Source organism: Girardinichthys multiradiatus, chromosome 7 (genome assembly GCF_021462225.1).
Source record: "Girardinichthys multiradiatus isolate DD_20200921_A chromosome 7, DD_fGirMul_XY1, whole genome shotgun sequence".
NCBI classification, from domain to species: domain Eukaryota; kingdom Metazoa; phylum Chordata; class Actinopteri; order Cyprinodontiformes; family Goodeidae; genus Girardinichthys; species Girardinichthys multiradiatus.
The window spans coordinates 29,464,492-29,479,000 of NC_061800.1; the positions used below are offsets into that span (position 1 = coordinate 29,464,492).

The window sequence follows — 14,509 nt, forward strand, 5'->3', positions numbered from 1 at the left end:
ACCCGGTGTGTGGCAGCGGCCCTTTCCCCCCTGCAGGCACGGGGACTGCGGATCCTGCCCTATTTGGACGACTGGCTCATTTGTGCTGCAACCCGCGATCAGGCGATCCGAGACACCCGGACGGTGCTCGACCACATACGTCAGCTGGGTTTGAGGGTGAACCTGGAGAAGAGCAGCCTGACCCCCTCCCAGGTGACTATTTTGTTAGGCATGGTTCTAGATTCTGGTTCCATGACCGCCTGTCCTTCTCCTCGGCACGTCGGCGATATCCTGGCCGTGCTTCCGAGCTTCCGTCTTGGCAGGGCTCCACGGTTTGTGGAGTGGCTGCGTCTTCTGGGCATGCTCACTGCTGCGTCCAGCGTGATGCCTCTGGGGCTTCTTTCATTGCGGCCCCTGCAGATGTGGCTGAACGGCGTCGGCCTGGACCCCTCCCGGCGTACTCACCGGCTCCGACAGCTTCGGGTTGTGCCTCGGTGCCTACAGACTCTGTCCCAGTGGCAGAACGGGTCCTACATCATGGCGGGTGTCCCGCTCGGCCCCCTTCCGTGTCGGAGGGAAGTCGTCCATACGGATGCTTCCTCCAAGGGTTGGGGAGCGACCTGGCAAGACCGTGCGGCTCAGGGGGTGTGGTCCCCGCAGCAGTGCGGGGTCCATATCAATGTTCTGGAGCTGATGGCTGTGTTCCTGGCGCACCGTGCTTTCCTTCCAGGGCTGCTAGGACGACATGTGTTGGTCTGGTCGGACAACACCACGGTTGTCTTCCATGTAAATCACCAAGGGTGGTCCAGGTCTCTGAGACTACTGTCCCTGGCCCGGCGGCTCCTGGTCTGGGCGGCGCCACGCCTTGCCAGCCTCAGGGCAGCCTATATTCCAGGTCCGCAGAATGTCTCCGCGGACTTTCTGTCTTGGCAGGTGCCACTTCCGGGGGAGTGGCACCTGCCACTTCATCCGGAGGTGGTGGATCGCATTTGGCCAGGTCCTCCCTGGTAGGACCTGGTTTTCTTGCCGATGCGCCTCCCCTCCAGGAGAGACCTTCTCTCCCAGATGGGAGGCCGGATTCTCCATCCCGATCCGGGCCGCCTGAAACTCTGGCTTTGGCCTCTACAGGTGCAGGCTCTGCCTTCTCCATTATGGAGGCAGGGTTGGACAGACCATGACTGGTGCATGGGCACCGTCCACGCGGGCCGCCTATGGTGCTAAATGGGCGGTCTTTGCCGGCTAGTGCCGTGGTAAGGGACTGGACCCTATTCGCTGTCCTGTTTCCCATTTGCTGTCCTTCCTCCAGGAGCTGCTGGATCTAGGGCGATCCCCTTCCACCTTGAAGGTGTATGTAGCAGCCATTTCCCGTTGGCATGTTGGGTTTGGTGGTTGCTCTGTTGGCCAACATGGGGATGTCGCGCTGTTCCTGAAGGGTGTCCGCCCAGGCGCCCTGTGGCCCCTACGTCTGATTTGTCGCTAGTGCTTGCGGCTCTTCAGTCCCCCCCTTTTGAGCCCGTTACAGGGGCGGACCTCAAACCCTGAAAACCGCCTTCCTGTTGGCCATTGCTTCTGCCAAACGGGTGGGGGAATTGCATGCTCTGTCTGTGTCTGAACCATGCTGTCGGTGGAACCCGGATGCTCCGGTGTTACACTGTGGACTAATGCTTCCTTTGTGCCAAAGGTGCCTGCAGTGGCTGGCAGTGGGCTGCCACTGCGGCTTTCCTGATTTAATCCTGGTGCCCCCTCTGAGCCTCTTTGCCCTGTCCGAGCGCTTGAGGCGTATGTCCGCTCCACGGCACCCATTCGTCGGACTGACTGTCTCTTCGTTTGTTATGCTGGCTCTCGGAAAGGTCAGGCCCTTTCTAGACAGCGGTTGGCACGTTGGATTGTGGAGATGATCTCTGTGGCTTACTCCTTGCAGGATCAGCCCCTGCCGAGCGGCGTGCGCTGTCACTCCACTAGGAGCCTCTCCACCTCGTGGGCTGCCATGACTGGGGTGCCTCTGGAGGCCATTTGTGAAGCTGCTTCCTGGACGGCGCCAAGCACCTTTGCCAGGTTTTACAGGGTGAACGTTGCCACGCCGCATCCCCTGCAGGGAATACTGGAGCAACCGCCTTCTGCGTCCCGCTGAGGTTAGTGGTGTTGCTGTGTTCCTTGGGGTCTCCGTGGGATCCCTCGGGACCCTGTTGGTATGCGTCTTCCAGTGCTTGAAGCACCGCCTCTGGCGGTCAGTAGGGATGAAATAGAACAAACGTTACGTATGTAACTACGGTTCTATGAATCACGGATGACCACCAGAGCGCTCGGTCCCTCGGTCTCCGCGTGCTCGCGAGAAGATTGTCGGGACTGGACTCCCGGTGTCATGTGACTATATAGACTCACGTGAGCCACCGGTAGGTCACATGTGACCATGTTGTTATTAATTTCTCGACCTGCGCATGTGCAAGAATGATCATTCAGTGCTTGAAGCACTGCCTCTGGCGGTCATCCGGGATTCATAGAACCGTAGTTACATACGTAACTTTCGTTCTTAAGGAGCTTTCCACATGCCCGGAGCTGAGACGAGGGGAAAAGGGGCCATCAAGGCAGGAGGGCAGTCAACAAGCGGAGGAGGAGGAAGGAGGGTGGAATTTGTCATAAACAGTGCGAGGAACCGCCAAGTCGCAGCTGATTATCGAAGCTCAGTAGAAGAGTGGTGTCTTCCATGCAGAAAGTCTTTAATAGTGATGCCCTGGGAGATGATTGGCCGAGGAGGAGTGCGGACCTGCCGTTGATTGGAGTAGGCAGCGAGGAGTGATTAGACGAGACGGGATGGTGAGTCTTCCATGTTGAATTTTCGTTTAAACTCCATTTCAAATATTGTAAAGTGCACAGCTTACTCTTGACATTATGCTGGCAGAAAAATTCAGTACTGAAATGATGTCAAATTGTAACTTAAAATTACAAACATTCAACATTCTCTATCCTGCCATCACTTCTAAGCAAGATGCCTACTATGCTTACTCAATCTTATCCCCTCTAGGCACAGACTGACCCCTGACCCAGAGGGAGCAGTTCACTGGTCTAGTTGAGAATCAAGACCTCTTTCTACCCAGCTGTAAACCACCTCAGTTCTCGCTGAAGATCAAGGTTTGATGATGACAGAACCACCTAATCTGCAAAAAGCAAACATGAGACCCTGATGTTCCAAAACCCGACTCTCCTCAACTGTGCTTTGTGATCCTATTAATGAACAACACAAACAGGAAAAGAGAGAAGCCCTGGTGAAACTTAATTTAATCTTTCGCTTGTCTAATATTTAATGAAATCTTTAATTCATTCATATATTTAAAACATTTTCAAGGTGACCTGCTCAGGGTGTAGCCTGCCTCTCTCCTAATAACCACTGATTATGGGCACCAACTCCCCTATGGCCCTGACCAGGGTCCAGTAGAAATAGAAGAAACAGCCCGTCAAGCATCATGCATCTGACATGCATTCAAAATGTTTTAAGAGCTTTTGTTTTCTTCAACAAAAACACAAAAATAAAAGCCACCCAAGAGTAGATATCACGAAAAAATTGTGATGGGTAGCAAATATGCATAAAATAAGCCTTTGCAAACTTATTAGCTGATAAAATTTCACATAAACATTGGTGCCACACCTTATCAAGATGGATTTGTCAAGAACCAGTACGAAAGAAAATCCTTATTAGTAATTTCATTTAGGAGTTTTGTTTATGAAATTCCTTTTTATGGGGGGTCATAGAAACATTTGCTAATAATTATTTATATACGGTAAGTTCTTTGCCCTCTTTTTTAAATGTGGGGATTTATTGACTATTCTGTGAGAAATTAAACTTATATTGGAAGACCAGATACCTACTAAGTATTTTATGGACATTTCATCAAGAAAAAGCAGATTAACTACAGGTCCTTCTCAAAATATTAGCATATTGTGATAAAGTTCATTATTTTCTATAATGTAATGATGAAAATTTAACATTCATATATTTTAGATTCATTGCACACTAACTGAAATATTTCAGGTCTTTTATTGTCTTAATACGGATGATTTTGGCATACAGCTCATGAAAACCCAAAATTCCTATCTCACAAAATTAGCATATTTCATCCGACCAATAAAAGAAAAGTGTTTTTAATACAAAAAACGTCAACCTTCAAATAATCATGTACAGTTATGCACTCAATACTTGGTCGGGAATCCTTTTGCAGAAATGACTGCTTCAATGCGTCGTGGCATGGAGGCAATCAGCCTGTGGCACTGCTGAGGTCTTATGGAGGCCCAGGATGCTTCGATAGCGGCCTTTAGCTCATCCAGAGTGTTGGGTCTTGAGTCTCTCAACGTTCTCTTCACAATATCCCACAGATTCTCTATGGGGTTCAGGTCAGGAGAGTTGGCAGGCCAATTGAGCACAGTGATACCATGGTCAGTAAACCATTTACCAGTGGTTTTGGCACTGTGAGCAGGTGCCAGGTCGTGCTGAAAAATGAAATCTTCATCTCCATAAAGCTTTTCAGCAGATGGAAGCATGAAGTGCTCCAAAATCTCCTGATAGCTAGCTGCATTGACCCTGCCCTTGATAAAACACAGTGGACCAACACCAGCAGCTGACACGGCACCCCAGACCATCACTGACTGTGGGTACTTGACACTGGACTTCTGGCATTTTGGCATTTCGTTCTCCCCAGTCTTCCTCCAGACTCTGGCACCTTGATTTCCGAATGACATGCAGAATTTGCTTTCATTTGAAAAAAGTACTTTGGACCACTGAGCAACAGTCCAGTGCTGCTTCTCTGTAGCCCAGGTCAGGCGCTTCTGCCGCTGTTTCTGGTTCAAAAGTGGCTTGACCTGGGGAATGCTGCACCTGTAGCCCATTTCCTGCACACGCCTGTGCACGGTGGCCCTGGATGTTTCTACTCCAGACTCAGTCCACTGCTTCCGCAGGTCCCCCAAGGTCTGGAATCGGCCCTTCTCCACAATCTTCCTCAGGGTCCGGTCACCTCTTCTCGTTGTGCAGCGTTTTCTGCCGCAATTTTTCCTTCCCACAGACTTCCCACTGAGGTGCCTTGATACAGCACTCTGGAAACATCCTATTCGTTCAGAAATTTCTTTCTGTGTCTTACCCTCTTGCTTGAGGGTGTCAATAGTGGCCTTCTGGACAGCAGTCAGGTCGGCAGTCTTACCCATGATTGGGGTTTTGAGTGATGAACCAGGCTGGGAGTTTTAAAGGCCTCAGGAATCTTTTGCAGGTGTTTAGAGTTAACTCGTTGATTCAGATGATTAGGTTCATAGCTCGTTTAGAGACCCTTTTAATGATATGCTAATTTTGTGAGATAGGAATTTTGGGTTTTCATGAGCTGTATGCCAAAATCATCCGTATTAAGACAATAAAAGACCTGAAATATTTCAGTTAGTGTGCAATGAATCTAAAATATATGAATGTTAAATTTTCATCATGACATTATGGAAAATAATGAACTTTATCACAATATGCTAATATTTTGAGAAGGACCTGTATATGATTGGTTTTGTACATTTAATATTTTGCTTCGCTGAGCACCATCAGGTATTGAAATCAAAACCAGATTTTACAACAGAAATCAGCATTACATTCAGCTTCTGTGTCCGTTCAGACATATTACATATTAAGCCACAGTTGACTAAATTAGTGTGACTAGATTTACCTTCAGGGTCTAAAGGTCCATATCAAGCCAGACAAAAAGTCTGCGTGAGAAAATATTTTTAAAAAGGAACGGTGCTTTATCTCCAGCTTCAACAATGTGAAATAGATGAGGTTGGATTGTTTGAAGTCCCCCTCCAAAACACACAGCTGCTGCTTTTATCTCGGCCATCCAGTCAAGAACGATTAACTTTATGATAACTGCTGGTGCTAATGTGTGTGAGAGCATGTTAATTTGAAGTTTGTCCCTATGGGGATTTCTAAGCTTTCCTCTGATAGATCTGCAAATCCGTTTGCCCTGTCGAATGCAACACTCCTAATACTCAGCGGGTCTCAGACGGGCTTCTGCACAACGAAGCCGTCACTTGCTCCTCTGAAAGAGTGATGCTTGCTTTTGTCTTTTTATATCACAACGAGGAGTGCAAGTTAGCAGGACACAAACTCGGCATTTAAAAGGACCAAACTAGCTTTAATGGGTAAAAAAGAACAATTTGTCACATTTAAAATCCTAAACGTAAGGGAATTTTATTGAGATTTGATGTAATTGACTAAAACAAAGTAGTACATAATTGTGAAAGGGAATCAAATGATGAGAGAGTTTGAAGTTTTTCACTTAAATCTGAAATTGTGCTTTATTTGCGTTGATCCCTCTTTTATTCTGATACCACTAAGTAAAATCCAGTGCAACCAATTGCCTTCAGAAGTAACCTAATTAGTAAATAGTCTCCCTGTTTGTGATTTAATCTCAGCATAAATACAGCTGTTCTGTGAAGGTCTTAGAGGTTTGATGGAGAACTTTAGTTCATGAAGACCAAGTTACAGAGCAGGCAGGTCAGGGTTAAAGCTGTGGAGAAGATTAAAGATATGGCTGTCCACCTAAACTAACAGTTTGAGCAAGGAGAGCATTACCGTAATTGGGTTACTTTGTAGGAGCTAAGGAGATTGACAACTCAGGTGGGAGAATATGTCTACATGACAATTAAGGATTGTGTACTTTGCAAATCTGGCCCTTGTGAAAGCATGGCAGGAACAAAGTCATTGTGGAAAAAATGACCCTTAGAAGACCCACATCAATTTTGCCAGAAGCCATCCAGGGGACACAGCAAACATGTAGCACAACGAGCTCTAGCCAGATGAGACCAAATTAGATTTTTTGGTCTTCATACAAAACATTATGCGTGGTGGAAAATTAACACTGCTTATCATGGAAGCATGGTGAGGTTAGCATCAAGCTTTGGTGATGCTTTTCTTCAGCAGGTACAGGGGAGCTGGTCAGAGTTGATAGGAAGATCAATGGAGCTAAATATGAGACATTTCTTGACAAAATGGCACAACCAACCTAAACATAGAGCCAGGAATGTATGTGTCCAGACGAAAATTCAGTTGGAGATCTGTCGCAAGAAATTTCTTCACGTTTGATGTTCACACATGGTCTTCAAGCAATCTGAAGGTACTTGAGCTGTTTCGCAAAGACAAAGTAGTAAAAACCTCACTGTTTGGTAAGTTGGTAGAAACATATCCAAAAAGACTTGCAGCTGTGATAGCAGAGAAAGGCGATTCTACAAAGACTGTTCTGATCTTTATTAAAAAAAAAAAAACATTGAGTACTGATGCCTGACTTTGAGTTGGTCTATCACATGACATCCCAATAAAATATTAAAGTTTATGTTGTTAATGTGACAAAATATGAAAAGGCTCAACATTTATGAATACTTTTGCAAGGCAGTGCATATAACTCTGGCTCAGAGTTATTTTCTTTATGATTTAGTGCACTGACAAATCCTGATGTGATCTAACATAAAATGTTAAAATCAATTCTGGTATCTCCCTTAGAACTCATCTGGCACTTTGGCAGCTAATTGTCTGCTAGTGACTTTTTCAAAGCAGCTACTCGTTGACACAAATCTGCTTCTTCTTTTTTCCTGGTGGGCATTTGTAGCTGCAACAATGGCGGGCCCAGCAGGAGGAGGTGGCGAAGCTGGAGTCGGCTATAGAAGCAAGACGTCAAGAGGAAGAAGAGGAGAGATTAAAGAAGGAGCAGGAGAAAGAGGCTGCCCTCAGATCGCAGCAGAAAGAGAAAGTAAGGATTTTGTCTAGGTTCCTGTCCATGGAAGGTGTTTATTACTTCCTGCAGCATTTTTTAATCAGTAATATAGAGCAAATGTACCAAAGGTTTTTAAAGGAAAAGTAAAGTAGTCAAGACAGCTTTAATGAGATCCATTACTTATATTGCTGATATAAGCTTTGTCAATGTAACTTTATTTGCTTGATTGCTTTAAAATCAATGAACCTTGGTCAATGAAAAGAAACAAGACAATAGTCAATACACAAATGGAAAGAATGTACACAAAAGAAAACCCTGGATGTTATGAAATTGAAAGCATGTGCCATTATGATTACACGGGGATTTTGATTATCCATTTTTGGTATTGAACGCACAGGTGCGATAACACCATAACGTGTTTGTTTCTGACTGTTTAATTAACTCCCCTCCTCAGGGCTCCGCTACGGGGGGAACTGCCATCCTGGGACGCTGTCTGATTAATGAGAACATTCAGGCCTCATTGGGTTCCATATAATTAGACACAATAGTCAGGCAGACACTGAAATACCATCTCATTCTCTTGATTTATATTTATCTGATTCCTGCCGTCAATAGGACAAGATGATCCTGGGAGTGTTCTGAGAGTCAACTTAGTTGCTGGGTGGTTGCTCGTCTTGTTAACTTTCTGTTGTTTGCTGCATTTTGTTGTTTTTTTTTTTTTTTTTCCAGCTGAGATTGTTTTATTTAAAGCAGCAGAGGAGGAGGGAGGTGCTGGAACAGAGGGATCAGGAGCGACTTGCTGCTCTGAGGAGCGTCATGGAAGAACAGGCGAGGAGAGACAGGCAGAGGCGAGTGCGGGACAGAGGAACCTTGAATGTTCATTCATTTCTGTCTGTGTCAGCGTGTTTACAAGTCAAGAACCCCAAAATATGGAACAAGTTGGAAGTGAATTTGTTCATGTTTATAGTTCAGCACCTAAACAGTCTCATTTATATACTCAGCCTGACCTCGTTTATTTTTATTATTTTTTTTTTGTTAAGCAAAGTATTTAACAAATATTATAGAGCATGATGTTATGAAGGGCTGTAATGTGACGCGGTTAGTAGCAGTGCTGCATTGCACCAGGTCCCGGGTTCAAATCCGGGCCTGGGGTCTTTCTGCAATGGAGTTTCCATGGTCTCTTTGTACATGCATGGGTTCTCTCCAGGTACTCTGGTTTCCTCCCACAGTCCAAAAACATGACTGATAGGCTAATTGGTTACTCTAGTGAGTGTGTCTGCATGGTTGTTTGTCCTGTGTGTATCTGGGTTGCCCTGTAATGTACTGGCGATCTGTCCAGGTTGCTCCTCGCCTCTCCTCTCACTCAGTGACTGCTGGGGATAGGCTCCAGTCTCAAATAGCCTCAAAGCACTTTGAGACTGCCGTTTCTATTTAACAACCAATGAAAACTAAGAAAAGTGATGGAAAAATATGTAGGAAGCCTGTTAAAGTCCTTCATTACCCTGCAGTATGAATGTTTAAATAATGTAAAAAGGGCAGTGTATAAAGCAGGTGTCTGCAACCTTTACAATCCAAAGAGCCATATTTATTCTCAGTCCAGCTAAATTAAACTTGTTTAGAGCCTCAAATGTTACCGGACCTTTTGAAAAACGACAACTTATAAGTTTGATCAATATCTACTATACAGAATTTCTTGTCATTTTAAAGAACCACAATTTTCTTTCTATTTCTAGGTGTTAAAATAAAGAAAAATATAAAACTTTTGCAAATAAGGATGGATACATTCTCTTCCAGGGATGTTGATATTTGTGGAAAATGGTGAAAAAAAACAGCAACATAGTATTCAACCTAATGAGAAGAAAAAGAGATTTAATAAATATTACTGGTACTTTGAGCGGCCCCAGAGCCATAGGTTGCAGACCCCTGGTATAAAGTAAGTAATGGTTCACTGGACAGGTCAGTTTTGGTGCCAGCATCGAGTTTATTTTTATAGCACATTTTAAAAAGGCAGGAGTTGATCAGCATGCTTTACCGTGAAATAAGAAGAAAATAGAGATAAAAAACAAATAGAAAACAAAATGCAATGTCATACACAACAAATATGAATAGAGGTTCAATGAAAACAGATGAAAACATAACAAAACACAGCATTAATGTTTTTCAGCTCTGTTTACTTCTTTTTTACTATCCATTGTAACTGCACGTTATGGATCGTTTACGACAGACTCCTCTAAGGATGTTTTGATTTTGATTGGTTTGTTGGAGTCCTCATTTTTTAGCCTTATAATTTAGTATCTCTGAAATAGATTTCACAGCCAGGTGAACAAGGCATGATGGTGTGCTCTGTTGTGATCTGCCTCATCTCACTCTGCTGCAAGTGCCATACTCTGACCTTTAAGAAACGCTACGTTTCACCACTCTGACATCTGTCTGTTTTAATTAGTTCCCATCTAAAGCCTGGCTGCACTGTAAACAATGATTTACTGATTACATGAGCATGAAGCACAGCCACAGCAGGTGAAAATACTGACATCAAGCTGAGTGATTTGATCAAGCCACGGATGTTTCTTTCAGTTCTACATACTCTCGGTCTGCAAACACAGCAAAAGGGTTATTTTGTTTAAATACTTTTAAATGTTTCCACAAAATTTCCAGTTACTTCAAAGTTTCTGTGGTTTTGACTTCAAACCTTCCAGGCCAGTATTGTTCCATATATCAATATTTTCAAGTCTTTTATTTAAAAAATCTTTATGAATAGCCTTCTAGACAACTTAAAATAACACAATTACTGCACTTTCTGGTGTTGTTTTACCTCTTATACGTTCCCATTTTACAGACAGTGTTTGTGCATACCCCTGTTACACTATTGCATGTCTGCCTAAATATTTAATAGCCTTGTAACAAATGCTGCCATTGCTTTTCAATGCATCTAATCCTCTTGTTCTGAAGTGGAAATTGTCTTATCAGACTAAAACACAGAACCATTCCTTCTTGAACTGTGTGATGGCTGGATATACTATTATCTTGGCTGACTTTATTTTGATTTTCCCATGATGTCACACAAGAGCACATTGTGTTTGAGGTGTTACCTTAAAGAATATGCTCGGGTGTCCCTCCGTTGAAGTCAAATGTGGTGAATTAACATTAATCAGAAGCTTACAAAGCCAGGACATCATCGTTTGGGTTTTCCCACAGTGTTTAAAGGCATATTTATCCTGAAACAGAAAAGGTTAAGTTTGATTTGACAGGGAGAAAAGAAGTTGTACATGGCAGGTGTGATGTTTCACAAAATGCACTTCGTTTTCAAGTTTTTAGAAGCGGCAGAATGTGGGACAAGACGAGAAATAGTGTCAAAGTATCTTTATAATAGAGTAAACTGCAGGTTTTACATGACACTTTGTCAGGGGAAAAAAGGGGAAGGACTGAAAGAGAGATAAAAACAGATGATTTTAGAGGAGCCGTGCTCTGGCAGCTCCATTAAACCCCACTGCTGCCTGAAGGTTTACTGCGTGTGAATTGATGGGTAATGCTGCCTCTGGCCATGGCCAAGGGACAGAGGTGTGATCCAGGCCCGATGTCCAACAGCCTCTGTCTGCTCCCTTTAGGGTGCAGTTTCGCACTGATGTGTTGCAGCAACGAATAAAGGAGAGAGAAATGCAGGAGCTCCAGCAGCAGAGGGAGGAACAAGAGAGACGGGATCGTCTGGAAGCTCTCAGAAAGCAGGTAAACCATTAGCCTGCCTTAACACTTTGAGCCACTCAGCTTTGTTCTGTCAGTTGAAATTACTCACAAGGGAAGAACTGGAGTCATCCTTACTTGAGCAGACAAATCAGTGCCACCTTTTGGCTGCGTGTAAGAAGACAGTTGTGAGTTACGAATATAAATGTCTTTTCATATCATCTCAGGTTGAAGTGCTGGCAGAGGCCGACCCAGAGAGGATGATGGCAGATACAGAAGCTTGGAGGAGCCGACACTTGAATGAGAAACAGTTTGAGCTGCAGAGGCCTCTCTTCAGTATTAACACGTACACAGACAAACAGGTGAGGAATGATAATATCTACCCTCCTCTCACCTTTACCTGTTTTTTAAAAGTTGCCAATGACCGGCTTCATTATCATTCGCTTCCATCAGCTTGTCTCTTTTCTCTATATATTGACTTTAGAAGATCTCTTTCCCAGATTTCTTCAGTTACAGTCAGCAGTTCAGGTTTCATTTCTCTTTGGTTGAGACTGACCCATGTTGTCAGGGAAATTATGCAATGCAAGTGGCTGATTAAACAATATTTGTCCTCGTTTGACCGCATAGTCAAGATCCCAAGGACACCATAACAATCAATAAACTGTAGAGGCAGCTAGATCTGTGGCTTCTTTCGCCTACTTCAGAGCACGAGCAAAAGAAAATATAGCTTAATAAGTAACATATGTATAATCTAGAGGAAAAAACTGTAAATGTGTAATTTATTTACAATGTGGTTTGAATTTCTGTCTCCCAGATTGCATCAGATCCAAGAGTCCGAGCTGAGCAAGCCTTTCGAGAGGCTGGAGTACACCAGAACCAGTATGCCAAGGAGGTTCTGTCCCAAATCAAGCCTACTAAACCGCCAAGACACGACACAAAATCGACACTTAAATTCTGACCAAAACTTTGTTTGACTCATATTGTTTTTTTTTTTTTTTTTTTTCAAACAATTCCTGGAGATATTTAAATTAGGGATGTCCACATCTAGATGTTTTTAGACCTGATCCTGAAGTCCTTTAAAGATAGACATTTCCCAATAGTAAGTCCCTGGCCACCATTTTAATAGATATGCTTATTAAATACCACAAACTTTCATCTGCCTTAACTCACTCACCAATGATACTACAGACACTGAATAGGAATTTTGCCAGAGAGCCCTTGGTATTTTCTCGACACCTACAGTTAGACACTTCAGTAGCTCACGTTTTGCTCCCGCTAATGATTTTTTATGCTGAGGAGTTTGCTGAAGTTATCAGGCTAACTTACCATGTTTTCTTTGGTTTTGATATGACCTGTATTAATTTGGCTCCCAACATATTGTTTTCAATCAAGTTAATAGTGAGTGGACAAAACCTACAGAAAAGTTCCTTTCCTTCTTTAGAGACGTGTTTGTCACTGAAGCACTTAGTTTGAACATCCTACGTTTTAAATGACAGGAGTTTCAGCTGCTCTCTACGCAGTTTTCCACTACACTGACAACTGTCTTGGCACAAGTCCTATCACAGAAGACAGACAGAAAATGAATCATTGTAAAAGATGAAATACTAGATTGTTAGGAAAAACCCAGATTTATTTATTATCTGGGTGTTGACCCAAATATTTATTATATTTGGGTCAACAAAAGACTGATTTCACATTTGACATGCTTATTCAGAACTTTTTATAAAATTGTTTCACAAGAAATAACATCAAAAATTATTGTTAGTATGTCCGTCTGTCTGGAGGACAAAAAACAGAGAATGAACATACATAAGACCAAAGCAGTGTCCACTCACATGTGCCCACATAAACATCTTTTCTCTATTCACTATTTGCAGTTGTCACCAACTATTTGCTTTTGGCTGTGACCATTGCACACTGGGTTACTGCATTTCCAACAGCAATTGCTGGCTTTGCGATCTTTGTTTCTTGGACACATCTGGCACCTCATTCTCTTCTGTTGGCCCTCTGTGCTTCTCTCCTGTTGCTGGTTTGCAGCTTTTGTCACTCCACACCTTCCCATTGCTTCAATAATGTAGGTTGGTAGGTTTGGGGTACCTTCCAGTCAACCTTTCATGTGAAGAGTTACAAGCTCCTTTGAGAGCTCTGTGAGGAAATGTTGCCATGCGTTGGTGATACCTGTGGAAATCTCAGGGTGCTGAGCCCTGAAAAATGAGTAGGCGTTTAGAGTTGTTATATCAATCATGTTGTACCACAGCTCCATGGGCCACCTCTGTGTCTGGTGCTTGCAGGTGTAGTTGCCAACCATCTGGTCAACGGTATCTACACCTCCTTTGGTCTGGTTGTAAAAGAGGATTGCTTCTGTTTTTTTTCGTTTGGCTGTTTTCATCCACCATCTTGCTGTGGTGCATTGTGCTGAGAAGCAGAACAGTCTTTTGCTTTTTTTTGACATAGGTGATCATGGTCATGCTGCCATTGAACCCAAATTCAGTGCTGTGGACCTCCCTCGACTTGGAAGCCTTCATCACTGGAGGGATCTCTGGCTTGTTCTGTCGCAGTAACTTCAGTCAATTGTGGCTTGGTGTTTCAGTCTGGGTGGTAGCTAGCTTACTAATCCAGCTAACATTACACTAGTTTAACAGAGTACTAATATTAGTACTAACAATATTTTGTAGTTAGCCAACTAGTGTCTACTTTGTTGACCAACATGATACTCTATCACAGAAAAGTCATGGAGTTGATAAAGGAAGATAATACTTACATGTATGCTGCTGTTCCAAACTGAGCTCCTGGTTGGGAGGCTGTAGGCATCAGAATGTGTAAGTAGGACAGAAAACGTATCCTGACAGTCACAGTTGGTAAGAATCAAAGGTTCCCAAAGCAACCCCTTGAGATTCTGTAGGAAATGCTTGGGGTCATTTTTGACCTTGCTTATGAAAAACTGGGGTAGTGACACAAAAACTGAAATTCCTTAAAGTATAAGAACATTTAAAAAAAATTCAAATGACCTCAAGTCACAAACATGTTTTATGAGGAATACCTGGAATATGGAAGTGTAACAACTTTTAATTTCAGAGATTTTTATGAATAACAACCCTCTGGATAATTTTTGTCCCCACTTATGC

General features: G+C 43.5%; 1 protein-coding gene across 3 annotated transcripts in view; it reads left to right on the forward strand.

Annotated features, from left to right (window-relative positions):
- Positions 1-12,537, forward strand: part of LOC124870800 (coiled-coil domain-containing protein 148-like) — a 75,649-nt gene extending 63,112 nt beyond the window's left edge. For 2 of the 3 annotated variants that reach the window (XM_047369602.1, XM_047369601.1), the window contains exons 11-15: positions 7,602-7,742; positions 8,436-8,554; positions 11,312-11,429; positions 11,612-11,746; positions 12,199-12,537. In XM_047369602.1, coding sequence (XP_047225558.1) covers positions 7,602-7,742; positions 8,436-8,554; positions 11,312-11,429; positions 11,612-11,746; positions 12,199-12,342 — 657 coding nt within the window. In that variant the 3' untranslated portion in view covers positions 12,343-12,537. The remainder of the gene's footprint in view (positions 1-7,601; positions 7,743-8,435; positions 8,555-11,311; positions 11,430-11,611; positions 11,747-12,198) is intronic. The other variant, XM_047369604.1, reaches the window with a different exon arrangement.
- Positions 12,538-14,509: the final 1,972 nt, after the last annotated feature.